The sequence below is a fragment of the Homalodisca vitripennis genome, chromosome 5 (assembly GCF_021130785.1).
Source record: "Homalodisca vitripennis isolate AUS2020 chromosome 5, UT_GWSS_2.1, whole genome shotgun sequence".
Classification (NCBI taxonomy): domain Eukaryota; kingdom Metazoa; phylum Arthropoda; class Insecta; order Hemiptera; family Cicadellidae; genus Homalodisca; species Homalodisca vitripennis.
Genome location: NC_060211.1, coordinates 130,899,911 through 130,918,600, shown reverse-complemented (window position 1 = coordinate 130,918,600; position 18,690 = coordinate 130,899,911). Strand labels below are relative to the sequence as shown.

The 18,690-nt window shown below is 33.4% G+C and overlaps 1 protein-coding gene across 1 annotated transcript; it reads left to right on the top strand.

Moving 5' to 3' along the window:
• The first annotated feature begins 43 nt into the window (after positions 1-43).
• LOC124362897 (pre-mRNA-processing factor 17) lies at positions 44-16,843 on the top strand. The gene is made up of 10 exons (XM_046817772.1): positions 44-394; positions 3,452-3,668; positions 4,889-5,115; positions 6,018-6,114; positions 7,870-8,084; positions 10,228-10,336; positions 11,843-11,997; positions 12,239-12,372; positions 14,210-14,431; positions 16,607-16,843. The coding sequence occupies exons 1-10, from the start codon at positions 251-253 to the stop codon at positions 16,782-16,784; spliced, it is 1,698 nt and encodes a 565-aa protein (XP_046673728.1). The 5' UTR covers positions 44-250; the 3' UTR covers positions 16,785-16,843.
• Positions 16,844-18,690: the final 1,847 nt, after the last annotated feature.

Here is an 18,690-nt window from a genome sequence, read left to right as displayed (position 1 = left end):
AGATCAAGAACCTTGTTTATAACAGATCAATAGCAGGTCTACCTGTGACTTTAGTTAGCTGTGTGCAAGTAACAGTTCTGTGATTTGGTAACGATCTTTTACTAGTGTATGTGTATTGCATTTTATGCATTGTTGTCTTGTGCTTGGCTTGTTTTCATTTGAGGTTATGTTATAGTAAACGTTTTTGTGCCTAGTTGATAGTTTTCAGTGTTGTAAGAATTTCAAGTAGCCTAATTTATTTTCTTACACCATGCTTCAAATTCAACAGTACAGTGATAGTGGGGATTCAGATCCTGATGAAAACCAAACTGCCCATTTAAAACCTCTTGAAAGTGGAAAGTCTATTTCAACAATTTCGTTAGCAGTTTGTGCTGCTCCTGATGTTACTCCAACGGTAATATATATATTTGTTTCGTAATTTACAAAAATAATCTAAGTGATCTAGGTAATGTTAAAATTAACCTACTGTAGGCCTATGTAGACTAAAAATCTGACAAAGCTTTGGGCAAGCTGGGTGAGTAAGGTTGTAAAGGTAAACTTCCACACTGTGGGGGTTAAGCCTTTTCCACATGACCTTTTTTTTATTTTGCTGGTGTCTTCCTATACCCTATAATAAATGTTATACACCCTACATTTTATTCCCCAACTTACCCCTTGAGAAGTTATCATTAGCCTACTCACATTAAGTTGAATGAATTTATTTTAACGGTTTAGCTTGATAATATTTATTTTAGCCACATTACCTGAAGCTTTCTATAACCACTTTTATAAGTTTCTTAAAATAATATATTTCCATTTCTAGAAAGAATTTTTAACCATTTGCAAACCATGTAATGCACAATAATTAAGAACATGTTTGAAATTTGGATAATATAAAAAATAGTACATCAACTAAAGGGACTAAAATGGACTGCAGTATAATAAGCGGCCACCAACACAATCGGATTATGATTATTGAATCATTCAAATCATTGATATCCATGACTATCCAACCGCCTAAAAACAAAACGTTGGACAAAATAACGTAATAGATATTTCAAAGAATAATATGGTTCTGCTTATTTTCAATCTTAGAAATTAACGTATAAATATTAACCCTCCGGCTGGCAATGTCGTAAATTACGACTCATTTTTTTCCCGCTGTGAACTGACAAAAAAGTTTAACGAGTCAGTTAACCATAGTGATTGAGTCGACTCATTAAACATTGTCTACTAATTACGTTATAGTTCCGATAATTACAGCTCGAATCGCATAAAAGTTATATCACTTTAATCACAAGATCCCAAGTTTTCTAATAATGTATTCACTTTTATATATATATATATATATATATATATATATATATGGATATTTGTTCTTTTACTGGCCGCTAAAAGCTCTTAACTACTTCCGCGTGACGTGACTCTGCAACTGTTAGTGTTCCAAACAGCTGTTCGGTAATTTTATTAGTAAATATAAGTGTTTATAACTATGTATTTTCTTTTTGTGCATATAGGTCTGAAAATGTCTTATTCAATAGTATTGATATTTAAAATCGAAAAACAATTCTATTGTGTTGGTGGCCGCTTATTATACTGTAGCCCTGAAATGATTCATGAAACTTTCTGTTTAGGAAGGGTAGAATAAGATAAGCGGAAATTTTATTTTGAAATTATCAAACAATATTTAATTATTAGAAATACCCATCGATATAATCAAACAATAGTAATAATCTGAACAATAACTAAATCATCTGCTCAAACTGTACACACAATTTCATATTCTAAACACAATTTGTTCTATAAGTAACTTCTTTTAAATAAGAAAAATAGTTAACGTTTAAAAAAACTATACAAAATAACTTAAAAAGATGTTTTACTGTCTTTCTCGGTTTCAAGATGTTTGTTTTATTTTTAAGTTTTCTTTATCATTTAAATGACATTTTCCCTGTCAGCTGTTTTAATTTTATCGTTGATTAATGGTTATGGTTCCTTTATTATTTGTGACATTATATATAAGTTAGTTAAAACTATTTTGTATTAATTTGAAACATGTGACTATAATTTAGTATTTTAGATATGTTGATATCGATTGATAGTTATGTTGTTCGATATAAAAGGTATCGATGATTGTAATAAAAACCAGGTTTGCTTATCGTACTGTGACTGGTAGGGGATAACTGGGTTTTATAACATATACATAAAAAAGAGCAGGGAATTGGATAGGGTAGAATGTGGCTTTTGAGTTTTTTTGGTATTTTTTTCGTAATTTTGTCCACAGTATCTACTACCATGGTGAAGTTTATTAATTTTTTCCTTTTGTTATTTCAATTTCAGTCTTGTTTTAACCATTGTGCAACTTCTTTGGGCGTCGCGGTAGCCTGTCATTGCATTTCCTGATTAGGTAGTATTAGATTTATGGATGTCAGAATGATATAAATACTTCTATTGAAGTAAATAGTTCTTGAAATAGTATATAGACAATGTAGTCTAGATAATTGGATATTGTAGTAGTCTGGATAATAAGTAGGCTACTGGGTACTTTGGGATTATACCGACCACACTAGTATGAAGAACACAAAAATAGAAATTTATAGAAACAAACATGATAGAACAAAAAAACAACTCTTCAATTACAAAATTACAAACTTACAAGCATTTCCAGGTATTGTGATCGTTATTGTTGTCGCTGTTATCTTATCTTTCTCGAGAATCCTGATTACGGCAGACCGCGCGGCATCACGTGATTTGCACGGTACATAATTGCCTTTCCATTACAATTCAATTTATATTTCTGATTAGCCCCTCTAGAATTTGATATTTTTACTGATAGGTACTATCTCGAGGGATGTTTTTCTTTCGTCGACATCAGCGCGGGGCAGCACCGAAGGTGCTGCCAAAGCCCGCGCTGATGGCCGGAGGCACTCGCATTTTGGGTGGCGGAATGTGATCAAGAATAAAAACAAGTTTTTAGTGTTTTTTTAATAAAGAGTTTAGTTTGGTAAATGTTTGTTTTTGTTGAATTTTTGTGTTTGGAGAAATGTAGAGGTAAAACACGGAAGTACAACAAAGCGATGCACCAGCTGAACGGGCGGCGAGACTCTGCAATCACGTTATCTACTAGACGCTCGACTTTGACCTCTGTCTGAGGATGGGGAGGGGGTTTGCGATAAGACAATTCCTGTTTTATATTGACGAAATATTGTTCTACGCTAATCTAGTAATCAGTAGAAACGAAATGTGAAATAACGATTCATGTCTGGGTGTGGTCGGTATAATCCCAAAGTACCGGCTACTGTTTCTTAATATCTGACTGACACTATATTCATTTTCCGTATAAAGAATTAATAGAAGAGAGTCTTACAGTAGCATAATAGAAATTTAGTTTCACAAATAAATACCCTAAGATTGTAAATTAATTAATTCTATTATTAGCTAATATTCATTTAACAGTTATGACCTAATTGTTTAGGGACCATCTGATAGCCTTCAGTTTGTTGACATCACTACAAAAGAGCTGACCAGAAATCTTAAATATGAAGAACTATTCGCTCCTGAAGTTGGTCCGGAAAATCCATTCCTGACTCAGCAACAGAGAGCAAAGAAGAACATGCTTGCAGGATTTGTAGAACAAGCACATATAAGTGAATTTCAGTTTGAGAATCAACGAAGAACATTCAGTAGTTATGGTAAGTACTTGTTGTAGTTTGAGAAAATAAGATTAACTGTGCAGTCAATTATAATAGTGATAAACTGCAATTTACTACTCTGTGATAGTTTGCATGGCATCTAAAATCGATAGGTAATAATTAAGTATTGATATATTTACAACATGGATGCCCAGCCTAATATAGGGATCATGTCAAATCTCTAAGTACAAAAATAAATTTTTTAATTTTATCTATTGCGGAAATATAATAAATTTTGTTGCTACATTAAAATAGCGGCCACAGTAAAATCAGAGTACAAAATTATCGATTAGAAATACTTTAACTATCAAATACAAAAGCATTATAATCATATTTATTTACAATTAATTATTGTCAGTTCTTTTGGTACTTTGGGATTATACCAACCACACCTAGACATGAATCGTTATTTGACATTTTGCTTCTGCTGATTACTAGATTAGCGTAGAACAATATTTCGTCAATATAAAACAGGAATTTTCTTATCGCAAAACCCTCCCCATCCTCAGACAGAGGTCAGTGAGGTTCTTTAAAACTACTTTGAAATTAAAAGCTCCTTGAATAAATTTAGTACATAAATCTGAGCAGTAGATTAAGCATCAACAATAATAAAAATATGAACAATAACGGAATACATTAAGTGCTCATTTGATGTGCTCATTGTGGCTTTTTAGCAGTGTAGTAGAAATAAACTAGATATAACTTTTATGCCACACTACATGTCTTGCAACAGGCTTTGCTGAAGTTATATGCAAAATTTCAGCTGTATTGTCATTCCCAAGATGTTTCTATGAACAGACAATGAGACACATACACAATTTTTACAGCATCCCAAGCCATTGAACACAGAAAAGTAGAAGAGGCCAAGTGGTGAGTGCGACGTAAAGACATGTGGTGGCCGTTGTGAATGTGTCACCCTAGTGTCGAGTGGTCTGGGTACTCAGCTTATTAACACTGTGTTTGTTGTTCTGCTAGCCTTACGACTTTTGTTTGCGCTATGAAAACTACAGAAGATCTAGTTGTTGTTCGTAGGTTTGTTGGTTGTTCTGCACTGTTCACTTGCTGTCAATTGACATTAGATTTTAAGTTTCTCAAGAGGAGTAAATCTTAAAGATTTAACTTATAACTTTGTAGTTATTTCAAAAATGTTTTCTGTACGATAGATGTTTTTTTTTACACAAATATATTCAGGTGTAATATATGTAAAATCTTGCCAACAGGATACGCACTGGACCCAACTGTTGACTGCGAGAGTGAAGGCAAGACTGTTGTCGGAGCTACATTAGCAGCTGCAGATTCAGCCATGAAAACTGTGTTTGAAGCATCTACGAAGCGGCCACTTGATAAACGGAAACGGAATAAAAACGATGATCCTTCTGACATTGAGGGTTTTCTTGGTCCTTGGGGTTGTTATGAAGATGAAAAACGAGTAATGAAACCAAATGAGGTACAGTATGAAATTCTAAAATTGGTATTAGTAATCAATAAATACATTAAGTGCTCAAACTATTGTTACAAACTAGTTGTACTTTACATTCCTTAGCTATTAGGAAAGGAAAAAGATTACGATCACTCATAAAATATTGTGTAAAATCAATTACAGTATTAGTATGAAATTATTACTTTGTTTACCATTTGAATAACCAGGATTTTTTCACATGGTTACATCTCACAGTATAAGTGAATGTTAAAATTATGACACAATTTAAAACATATTTATTCTTTAGGATGTTATTAATTCAAGATATAAAATACACGTAAAATATACAATCAACTAAACAAATAATATATATTTTTTTAAATCCATATTTAACTACATTGGCCGATTGTGTAATATTAATGGAAGAATGAATTTAGAGGAAGAATCTAATCCGAGAAATATTTTTTTTTGTAAACAATCAAACAGGAGTATAAATAAAAATTGAACAATTTTCCCAATTTCTTAGTGAGAATAATAGACTCCCTTGTCACAAGATCCTCAGAATCAATATTTTGCAAAAACATGTTTATGTTTTCATCCATATTCCCTCTGTTATGTTTCCATTTGAAGCAGCGAGATGAGATAAAACTTACTTCAAGGTTGCTCAAGAATGTTTCAGGGTTATACCTGTGTCTGAAATAGAAATAGTAGATGAAGTGCAGAAATAAGATGTACCTACTTCATGAATTACATGTATGCTTCAACTGACTTTTTCTAACAGAGTGAAGTTATGTGTAAAGAAATCTACAGAGTCAAGGGCACTGTTGCCTATAAGGAGTTAAATAATGCCAGAGGGTAGTTGAAATCATAGGTAGTTTATTAGTGATAAATTTTCCTCTACTAATATAAAATGTTTAATATGTTTTCAGGCTGAGGCTGAAGAGTTAGAGGAGTACCTTGCAAAGAAACAGAAACGGGGTAAACAGACTGATGACAAACCTTTGGAGGAAAAAACAGTTTTGCATAGTGAGTTATTTATTTGTATATTGATTGAATAGTAATTGTGTAACAATAATCCAATCTCTTTTTTGCTTCTGTATGAAATTATTTATTATGTATACATTATTATAAGATCAACCATATCTGGTTGTGGCACGTCTCTTAGTTCCCTATTTTTCCTAATTCTCCATTCTTCTTCCTCTTGGATAGAGCCATAAGTTCTTAATATATCTTTTTGGAAACGCTGGACGTTTTCTGGGATTTCCTAGTAAGAGCCCACAATTCTGATCCATACAGTAGGACAGGCTGGATCATTATTTTATAGAATCTTATCTTGTTTCTAGTTGTTAGCAGCTTACTTTTAAATAGCTTAGTTAACAGCTCCAGTTTACTGCAGCTTTCCAGACCTGTACTTTGATATCTTCTGTGTTGTTACTCTTGAAGGTTGTGCCAAGGTATTTTAAACTATCCACTTTCTGAAACTTATAATTTAAGCCATCCAGTGTCGCTTGATTCTCTTCAGGTCTTCTATTTATATTCATGTAATGGGTTCTTTCATAATTAGTCCGACTTTTACTGCTTCTAATAATAACCTCTCTGTTAGTTTCATAAGATCCTCTTGTTTTCTGTCAAAATTGTATCTATCCACAAATGCCAGCGCATTTATTCTTCTTCCAATGTTTAGACCCTCTAGCGCCCTCTTTGTTGGCTTCAATGCATTTTCAATTGCAAAATAGAGCAGGAGAGGAGAGAGCCTGTCACCTTGGCATACTCCAATGCTGATTTCAAATGTGTCTGTAAATTCTTTTCAACTTTAACCCTTCCTTTAGAGTTGTTCACATAGTATTCTTGCAAAGTTCCTTAACATTTTTAGTAGTTATACATATTTTATAAGCTTAACTTCTCCAAAATATACATTTGTATTTTTATCACATATTTCTCATCTTTCATACATCTATAATATTCTTCCATTGTATAGAATAGGATTCTAGATAGCTAGTTAAGTGCAATGTTTGCAAATTATTTTGTTCTGTCAGAATTTGCTATGAAGCAGGTAGATTATTATACAATCTAAAACCTCTTGGTTTTAATTAATCCAAACCATGGTAATTTAAGCTCATCAATATTTCAAGCATAATGGTAATGTGTTATATTTCTGTATTAGTATTTACTATAAATTTGTTTTAACTAAAAATAAAGCAGCAGTTTTATGAAGAGAAGTCTGCAATTACCTAATGGATAATAGCCAGCTTTAATTCTTACACTTTTATTCTACTGCAGGATACAAGTATTTTCCATGGGGTGGAAGGCATTACCCCAAAGCACTTCACTTTATCTTAAGTTTGATAGTACAAATATTACTCTAAATCATTTTTTACATACACTATATATGTAGGATTTCCATGAAATGTTATTAAATTGCTATTTTTAAAAATCTTAGAAGTACAAGTAACGTTTGAGTTTTGTCTTTGTTTAAAAAGTGGTTGTTGGTTTCAAATCAAGAAGTTACATTCAACAAAGTGCATTCGGACAGAAAATAAGACGTTCAGTACTTTAATATACATTCAGAAGATATATATATATATATATATATATATATATATATATATATACGTAATCAACATAACTTGGAGTAAGATTTAAATTATAAAAACTTAAGGAATTTAGAAGAACTTAGGTTTATTAGTATGCATTTGCTATTTAGTCACTTTATGTTTCCATATCAGTAATCTTCGTTTTTTTGTAAAACAACTTCTCATTTAAACTTATGGTTTGTTTCAGTCAAAGACAGTGTGGACTATCAGGGACGATCATTCCTCCATGTGCCACAAGACGTTGGTGTCAATCTCAAGTCTGAGACGCCACCTGACCGCTGCTTCCTGCCCAAGTCACATGTCCACACATGGCAAGGTCACTCTAAGGGTATCTCTGCCATCCGGTGGTTTCCGCACTCTGCTCACCTCCTCTTATCCTGCAGCATGGATTGTCGTGTCAAGGTAACAAAGAAGGGATTGTAATTTAAAAAAATGATAAAATTTCTTAGGATACTTTTTGGGTGCCAGTCAATAGTTTTTTTTTTTTAACTTTTGCCTTTGCTGTACCTCTCGATGAGCTGTAACTATTAAAGTTGTATTTTATCATATCGTCAAGGGGAACTGGCAGATATATCTTCTTTGTTCTATTTTTGCATATCATACATCTAATTTTTTATTGTATTTTGTATTATTGAGGATATGGTCTTTCACTTGCTTTTGCTTTCGAGCATTTCAGCTATAATATTCCTTGAAATCACTTTACCTGCAACTGCTTCCATCTTTGCACACTCTGCCTAGGGTTGTCAAATGTTAATGTTGGGAAAAGAGGAGACTTTAGCTCTTGAGCTGCTATTGTAGGAGAACGGGTTCATCTTATGCTGACATTCCAGAAATATTTTATAAACAAAACACTAAAAACACTTGTCAATGTATTTGAACATAACCTATTTTCTACCTGTGCTTATCAAATGTATTTGTAGCTTGTACGAAATGTTTTCATTTTTTATATATTTCAATTTAGTAAAAGATTTTAAAAATTCAAATTTATAAAACAATACACTTTTCATAATTTTTGTTTTTAATTACCTTATCAGTTAGCAACTAGCATTAAATATTTAATTATATCAATTACCTTAAAATACAAACCTTTTATTGAATAAATGAATAAACCTATAACTATTTTTGTATTTACCCAAATTACTATGTAGGCTATTAATCATTAATTAAATGTTCAACTTATTAAAAGGCACCTAATTTAATATCATTTATTAGTTTCATCTGAAAGGATTCACCACTCATTTGTGGTTGTTGAGCCAAAACTAGAGCCAGGAGATCATGGATATAGCATCAAGTGTTTATGGACTCTTTTCAATAAATCTTTATTTGACAAGATGATTGTAGAACTGTAGACACACTACATATTGTACATTAAAGGCTTTTTAAATTGACTCAACCATTGGTGTATTCTTTATTCTCATTTAGCAGGCAAGACAAAACATTGATAGAAATTAGGATATTCTTTCTCAAGAACTAATAAAAAATAAGTTGTATTCTATTTTACATTTGTTAAATGGGCTATTTCTTTGTCTCCTATCACAGTTACAATTAATTCATATTAAACATTATATGCTACAAACCTTAACCCTTCGCGCGCTGTTGACAAATATAACCGCCAATATTTACTTTGCTCAAAACGCTGTTGACAAATATATTCGCTTTTAAACATTGAGGTTATTATTGGGAGTAAGTAGTTCCCAGTTTTGCCGGTGGAGTGCAGCAACTGCTGGAGCATATATCCCTCAATAGAAAAGCACAGTAATAGTTGTCCCCGCCTCCCGGTTTTTCTCCAAGCTGCAAAATGGCGGCGCACTACTCATGCCACTGCCTGTTTTGCCAGACACAAGCGCTACTGACGAACTAACTCGCCGGTTTAGTTCGTTCGCGGACTGCGAGTGGAACTGTTGTGTTTACGTTGTCAAATTGCTTTTTGACATATTGGGAAGATGTGTTGTGTGTACACGCAATGGTTTACACAAGGAGACCATTTACGTGTGCGAGACATGCACCGCCCGGCCGAACTTGCACCCGGATACGTGTTTCAAGACGTACCACACGTTAACGTTATCTTGAACACCGTGATGGCTAATTTTAGATCTTTTTATACCCATTAATGTTTTATTTTAATTGTATATAAACATACTATACATATAATATAATATTATACACGATAGTAAAGTTTCGTTCAACATTTCGTTAAATTTGGTGTATTTATATCGTTTTATAATTTAAATAAACGTATTAAAAAAATTATACTTTTTTCGTTCCCAAAAGTCTTTTTTTATGGTAACAAACTCAAATACAACATTAGCGTTGACTTTATGGAAAAAAAAATGTTGAGGTATATGTAGCGTTTGGGTATGGTGCGTCCCAAATTGCCGTAGCGCGGGAAGGGTTAAGCCTTACAATGTAAGCTAAATTGCTGTGGTAAACAAATTGGCACCGTAGCAGTATCCTTTACAAGACAAAAAAAATAAGAATCATTCAACCTTTTTTGTATACAGTTTGGAAGTAACACTGCATTAATACTGTACATCTGGTTTGACAGCTTTGGGAAGTGTACAAGGAGCGTCGCTGCATCAGGACGTACTATGGACATCGGCAGGCTGTGCGAGACATCGCCTTCAACAATCCCGGCACACAGTTTCTGTCCGCTGGTAAGTTTGAAAACTTCTGTCAATATATTGATGTATTTTTAAACTTTTACATAGATAGGATGACAGATTTTTAGACATTTGCCATCTTTATGTGTTAACAAAAACTGAAACATTATATTTTGAGAACTGGTACCCATCTTCTTCAGGTTAACCAAGGCCATAAATGACCAAATCAACCAAACACATGACAACAATCAACACTTCAAAGCCATACTTCACAACAGAACAATTAACTTCTGAAATTAATTAAACATATATGGTAACCAGCACTACGGACTGGAGCAGCACAGACAAATATCACTTTCCACTACTCAGTAATTTCACGCTGTTGTAGTGTGGTGCAGGTCTTTTTTGTCTATTTTATTAAAACTGAACAGATTTGATTAATTTTGATCTGATTTGATTAATTAATCTGATTCGCCATCTTTGTATGTGGCATAATATCTGGCAATTATACACACAAACACAAGTAATAAAAATGTAAATTCAGTGCTTACAATTTTTTGTAAACAACTAAAATTCTGAAATTGATCCATTCACACCACATCCTAATTCTAAAATATGACTCTCTTTAATTGACGAATTTAATTACAAATACCACTTTGATACTTAAACATAATTAACAAATGTTGCAACACTATATACACAATTCTTTTAGTTAAACTAATTTACCGTAATAATTTTTATATGCATACCTTTTGTAAAGTGACCACATCAAAATAAGGCTGGACCTGCTCCCATTTTGTTTGTACAAGAACGTTCACCAATACCTGCTATCAGCGGTTTTACTAGCATGTCATAGTTTAAACTACTTTATGCTTTTGATGGATTTATGTAGCCAGTTATCTACCTGATACTAGATATATGTTATGCTTTATTGATTAACCATACCAACTAACATATTTACATTGTAAAATTAAAAAAAATTATTTTATGTGGCCTCTACTCAGTGAATGTTACAATGCCTCTGCATATAAAGTGTGTTGAAAACCAAGAAATTAGAGAAAAGTTAATACAGCCTTGGTGCTGTCAAACTATTACTTTTGTGTTGCCTAACTGATAAGACTCATACTATAGCAGCCAACTGCAGGTCTAAATAGATACCCTGTTGAAGTAATGCGGAAAACAGTCCCGAGAGGGAGTGATGCCTGGGCCGGTGAGGTTTTTAGTGGGTGCGAGTCCCACTCATTATGCTGACAGTGTATTATGATTTTCCGCATTGACACGAAAAAAATTAGACTTTACTAACCACCACATGTAGAGTTAGTATACTATAGTTCTAAATTTTAAAACTCAATAAGTTATGATTTTACTTGATTACGGTATTTAAAATTGCTTCAATTTTGATTTTGTTTAAAATGTAGGTGAAAATGTGAGGACTGAAATAAAGTTCCTATTTCCACATCTCTGAGAGTACCATAATATGTTTAGCATGTAAAAGGACAATGATTTTAACAAAATACTAGTGCTATTTAGTTAGATGTAATAAATAATTCTTTTTTACAGCGTATGACCGTTACATCAAGATGTGGGACACAGAGACGGGCGAGTGTATATCTCGATTCACCAGTCGCAAAATTCCATATTGTATTAAGTACCATCCAGACGATGACAAACAGAACCTCTTTGTGGCTGGTACTTCCGACAAGAAGATTATATGTGTAAGTTTAAATGAAGATTCTTATGTTTCATACTAGTTGTACATTTTCCAAATCAATTGGTCATAAAAATTTTTTATTGAATTGGGATCTGGATAACAACAGTTACAGCTTGAATTATGTGTTACTAGTTTTAGGAGTCTTCTAAACCAATCACAATAAACTAAAATTGTGTAAGCAAACTTGTAATTAATGTCTCTCTCCATCTTCTAATTGTCTTAAAATATAACTTGATATGTTGCAGTGGGATATACGCAGTGGAGAGATCGTACAAGAATATGACAGACATTTGGGTGCTGTCAACACTATTACTTTTGTGGACGAGAATAGGAGATTTGTTACCACTTCTGACGACAAAAGTCTCAGAGTTTGGGAATGGTGAGTTCTTGTCATTTTAAAAGTCAGATGTTGTGGATGCTTAAGGCTGAGATGGGTTTTATATGCTTTCCCACATCTGTACTGTACCACTTGTTTATAAATCCCTAAATAAAAATAATGTTTCATTTAAAATAATTTTAATAGAATAGATATAGTAAATAAAAAAATTAAATCTGTTGTAACTATATAGAGAAATTATGGCTGGAGATATATCAAGATACATATAAGGAAGTAGTCAGTAAAACCTGATCATACACAACTTGGTTGACTCTATCTGTGAACAATAGAAACATATAATTTCAATGAGGTACACCTGTCACAGGCCACTGGGACCTCTGCGTTGGGTAGACGAATGGAATAAAGGGGAGACAGCATAAAACCTGATCCAAACTTTCCTTCTGGATTTTCTTGCTGTTACTGTATCTAGTGAAGGTATTTGATACCCAGCAGGGATCACTTCTGGCTGGTTTATACCTACCAGTTGAACCGACCACTGGGCACAGCAAAAACCGATGTGCCACTTCAATCTGGGCAACCTTATGGATGTCCAGTAGCGGCACATCACTAACCGCAAATGTTGAGATTCTGGGGTTCATGGGCAATTCAATAGGTCTAGTCTACTGTGGAAGATGACTGTTGGAGTTTGTGGGGTTTGTTCCCTTATCTCAGAGATTCTTGTTAACTTCAACAAGGGTGTACCACCCCCTGCCTACTTTGACTGGAGAGGCTGGTTTCGAGCTGGCCTCCCCTTCTTTCGGGATAACTTTGAGTTGTAGTGCCCTAATTCTTCCTCATGGATCTCGATAGGAGGCGGCCCCTACTCCCTAACCTTACCCATCCTGAATATCCTATCACTCCGGAAGCAGTGCAAAGGTTCTTACAGGACTAAGTGCAATTTATAATTTACTGTCCCAAGAAAAAAAAAGAAATAAAGGTATTTGATTTCTAAAGAAGTTCTCGTTTTTATTTGAATAAGAACATGCAAGTAGGAACTTGCTACATACTAAATATTAAAAACTATATGGCTTTTCCTTTATTGCAAAAATGTGATTCCAAATAATTATATCAGAAAGTAATTTAACTAGAAAAGAATTTGGAGTAGCATTTTTAACCCTGCAGCTGGCAAAAATGCGTTATTGAGCATTGTAGTCGTATTTTAGACGGCAACACCCAATATCTGGTCTTTTAACATGGCGTACTTTAAAATATTCTCACAATGTATAGGTATTAATATGGTATATAATATAATTATTATGGTATATATATTTATAATAAATATAAGATGATGTCCGAAATACAGAAAACACTGCCACTGACAGGAATTTGAATGCCAGTTCCAGGATTAACACCATATTTTCTTGATTTACAATTTATATAAACTTTTTTCCTTACTTGTGGAGAAAGTAAAACACTATTATTAGCTTTCATTGTAGTATGTTGATGAGTTAGACTCTTACCCAAAACATTTTACCACCCCAGACAATGCTCCTACTTTCCTAAGTACCCTCATTTTTAGAGCTTCCCATTGTTCATTGGAATTTTAATTTATGATACCAACTGTGAAAATAAATCAGTTAGTAAACTTCATCCATTTATTATGCTGGTAATATAATTTTTTTATGAATATTAAGTACTATGATGGTATATTAGTTAGTGTTTTTTTTTTAATATTTCTGCACCTAACTTCTCTGGATATAATCTATTAAATGGCAATACCCAAGAAGTTGCTAAAATTGTCAAACACTTTTTTTATTGTGGAAATTTGAAATTGTTTTTAGTGTAGTGTTACCTGAACAGATATGTTAAATTCAAACTAAACTTGTACTGTTTCTTTTAGGGATATCCCTGTGGACATGAAGTATATAGCAGATCCCAGCATGCACTCCATGCCAGCTGTAACACCGTCCCCTAACCACAAGTGGCTGGCATGTCAGAGCATGGACAACAAGATAGTCATCTTTTCTGCTCTCAACCGGTTTAAACTGAACCGTAAGAAGACATTTAGCGGTCACATGGTCGCCGGCTATGCCTGTTCTCTTGACTTTTCTCCAGATATGAGGTATGTACTATCTAGTAGTACATCCTACTGTAATCCTTATTTTAAAATTAAATTTGTATATTAGCTTTTGTACATATTGTATTTATATAGTAAATGCCAAAAGTACAGGGACTATCTTAATCATTTTATAAATATTTAATTAAAAATGATTTTATTCTTGAATCATTTTATTTGATTTTGATACAGATATTTCTGATGAAGAAAACAGATTTATAAAGTTGGAATTTTTATGTTCTTGGAACATACCATGTATAATAATTATTGTAATTTAAACTCAGAGCAACATACAACAAAACTCTGCCTGTACTAGTTATGTTTGAACTTTTTAATTAGAATAATTGCAATAATCGGACATTGTGGGAGCTTTTTAGCAACACTACAGTGAATGTACAGTACAGATCAGTGTGTTTTATTAAAATCTGAGGTTGAAGTATCAGATTGTATGGGATATTTCCAAATGTCAGCAAAATTTCATTTAATATTTGTTCTGGAAAATCTTTATATGGCTATATATCTGAAACTAGAAGATAGAATTTATATTTTGAAAAATATTCTGGTACTCAAAGGGTATAAGACAATATGTTTATAATCATGATGATAATACAACTCTTTTAATTCATAAATCAATTTTATCTTATTGTTACTGTAATGATCTTTCAACTCTGGTTTTACATGGTGAAAAAGGTTAGGACAAACTGAGTGTAGCACTTGAGAGGTTGCTATGATAATAAATTACAATCAAACTGATTTCACCATTAGTGATAGCTTTCTAAGAACAGGTGGGGGAAGAAATATTTATGTCGTGAACTTTTATTTATTTGATCTGAGAAAATCAATAACAATGTTGAAGTATCAATGTTTATTCTAATATGTATTTTCTGTTCACACTTTTCTGTTGCTTCAGTTAATCGAGTCTTGCTTGTTACAAATCAAATCGTCTAGCTTTTTGGGTCAGATCCAATCTCCAATCTGTTTTATTAGGACCTGACCGGTCTTCTTTTAAATCGTGTAGTTGTCTGTGTTCTCTCTATAAAAAGCTAAAAGGATCCATTAGTATCCATCTGTCAATCCACCTGTTGTGATAACTCCTGATAGGAAGGTCCTAGAGTTTTGAAACTTGGTACTTAGGTTCCTCTTAATCCAAGGGAGAACTCTATTGATGTTGGGGTCAGAAGGTCAAAGGGCAGCAAAGTTACAGTAGTCTAAATTTTGTCAAAATTTAGGTTACTCAAACATGGAACCACCAGCTGACAGTCACCCTCATAACTTTTATTATTCCTTCATAGACACAATATATAATTTTCCACAATTACTAAGTATGAAAAAGTAACATTTTCAGTTATTGGTTATCAATTTTCACTTATATGTTTTAAAAGACACAGTCAGTTTGGTTCAGACTTTTGTTGTGTTCTATCAGATCCTTTGATACTCCTTGTATCAGATTATTACATGTCAAAAATTCCTGTAAAATCATTATTTTTCATCATGATTTTCTTTCTTGGGCCCCTATAAATGGGATGTAAGGGAAAGTGTGCTCCCCAGGAGGGTTCACTTCTGGCTGGCTTAAACCAAAATTTAAAAAAAACCGATGTGTGATTTACATCTGAGCAATCCCATAAATGTTCAGGAGCGACACATCACTAACTGCAGGTCTAGTCTACTGAAGAGGACGACTGTTGGAGTGGATGGAGCTCCCTTAGTGTTAAAGACTGTTGCTAGTATAGCCATGTGGGTAATATTCTCCCTACTCACTTTAACTGGAAAAGACTAGAATAGTGCTAGCCTCCCCTTCTTGGCAAAGTGAAATGAGTGAGATATACAGTCTACTATCCCTCCTCTTAATATCTCAATAAGAGGTGGCTCCAATTACAAATCATACTTTCTGAGGTTTTATCAGTCAGGAAGCAAGTGCAAAGTGCAAGCAACAAGGGGTTTTCTTAGCTTCTTGTCCCAATAAATAATAAATACAGAAACTGTCCCAGTTATTTCCCAATTCTGGGTGTTTTGTTTTCAGTATTTAATAAAAGACTGTGTAGGCCTATTATAAATTAACATGTTATATAATACTCTACTGTAATACATTTTATTAGCAACTTGTCAGTATAATGCTGTGGTAAGTCCACGTAAGACCAAATGTGTTATCCTTACCTAACCACGGGTCTGACCATGTTGCAGCTATATAATCTCCGGGGATGCAGATGGCAAGGCTTATGTCTGGGATTGGAAGACTACTAAGCTGTTCAGTAAATGGCAGGCTCATGACAACGTCTGTATCGCAGTCCTCTGGCATCCACACGAGCCCAGTAAGGTGGCCACTGCCGGGTGGGATGGACTCATCAAGTACTGGGACTAGTTTACCATAAATACCTTTTGTATATTTGTAAATATATAAATTATTTTATACAATGGTAATATTTTGTTAATTTATTATTACCCCGTTTACATAACAAGGAGGTTCATGGCTGTGTTTTCTTACCCTGTTTTTAAATAATCTTTATTTGCGTTTGTACTAGATTGAAGTACAGTGAATACTGTCTCAATTTCAACAGACTAGATACATCCATAGATGTCTAGGTAAGTCATAAATCCAAGGTGAATTTTATCTATAATCTAAGATAAAATGTTTTGAGCCGAAACATAGTACATTTTCAGTAACATTTAATTAAACTTACGATTATGCAAATCCATTTTATTATAATTCCTTCTGTTATAACAGTGAATATCATTGTGTGCCAAAAATGTATTTACGTTAATCCTAATAATATTATAAATGCGAAAGTGCCTTTGTTTGTTTGATTTGTTTTCACGTATAAACTATTCTACTTATTGTATTGAAATTTTACATGAACATTCCTAGGGTCCTTAGAATGAACATAGGCCTATTCTTATTTTGTAAATCCTTTCGGACTATGCCCCACTGGTCTTTAACCCTCTGAGGTTGGCCGGGAGAGCGTCTGTCCCACTTGTGATGAGTGGCCGAGTAGCGTGCGGGACAGCGTCTGACCTGGCATACTTGGGTGGCTGAGTAGCGAGCGGGACACCTGCTGTCCCACGCTGTAGTGCTTTGTTCTTTATTTTGTATCTCCTAAACAAACTAACCTTTTCATGCAAAATGTTTTTTGTTTGTTTCTTAAAAGTTTGTATTTTTGTACAAAAAAACAAACCGAAATTGTTGACTTTGTTTTGCAACGTTTACTTGCAAAGAAACTATTTTTTAATTTATTTGATACCACTGTATTGAACAGCTATATTCTCTACAAACCTGAAAATGGAACAAAGAAGCCTCTTAATGACTTTCGACTAAAGCTTGTCCAAGGTCTTATTCTTCGTTTTGGTCCCACTGATGAATTGTTCAGAGTCCTACCATACGAGACGTAAAATAAATATAATCTATACGAGAAACCACCAAGCTTTCTGCTAGAAATAGTAACCACTGGCCAAAACAATCCAACACACGACGACGCTGTGTAGTGTGCCGCAAAGCCGGAAGAGAGAAGATATCCGCTATCTACTGCAGTGGTGGTGACGTAGGATTGTGTTTGGATCCTTGCTTTCAAAGGTATCACACCATCCTACATTATTAAAAGGACTTTAAAATCACACTCGAAACTATTTCAATCTGTGTAAATAACTTTAATTTACTGAACTCTACTCAATATAATTTGTAACTATAAAAACGTATTGGTGTATTTTTATCCCAAAGAAAATGTTTTATTTATAATTAAAATCTAACATAAGCTGTATACTGATATTAAAACTAATTTCAATGATAAGTATTTGAAAACAACTTCATTCTAGGTTTTTTTACCACAAAACACGCTTAAAATGTAATGAAACACAAGTTTTTCAAACTAAATTAATGTAAAACACATATATTAATTGTCGGAAAATTCGTAAGATTAACTCAAAATAAAGGTAATTTAGTTTTACAAAATAAAAACTTACAATTGAATAAAAAATAAGAAAGTTAGAGGCAAATAACTAGAACGATGCGCGGGACGTGAGATTTGAGTGCAATCCTGCCGCCCAGCAAGGGCAGGCAGGTCTCGCACGTACCTCCACTCAGGCACAGCGCACGTCAAATAGCGCCGGTGTCAAAGGGTTAAACCATCAAAAAAACCCATTAAATGTATTCAACTGCTATGTGTAAAAATTGTATTATGACAGCATAATCATATGTTTGATTATTTTAAATAAAATTTCAGTTTGTTTACATTTATAGAGTGAAAGCATAACAAACGTAACAACACTTCTTATAT

Excerpts from the sequence above, each read along its gene's own strand:
- LOC124362897 (XM_046817772.1), top strand. The coding sequence starts at position 251 with ATGCTTCAAATTCAACAGTACAGTGATAGTGGGGATTCAGATCCTGAT. Across the intron at positions 6,115-7,869 it reads GGAAAAAACAGTTTTGCATA|TCAAAGACAGTGTGGACTAT; the intron begins GTGAGTTATTTA and ends GGTTTGTTTCAG. Across the intron at positions 10,337-11,842 it reads CACACAGTTTCTGTCCGCTG|CGTATGACCGTTACATCAAG; the intron begins GTAAGTTTGAAA and ends TCTTTTTTACAG.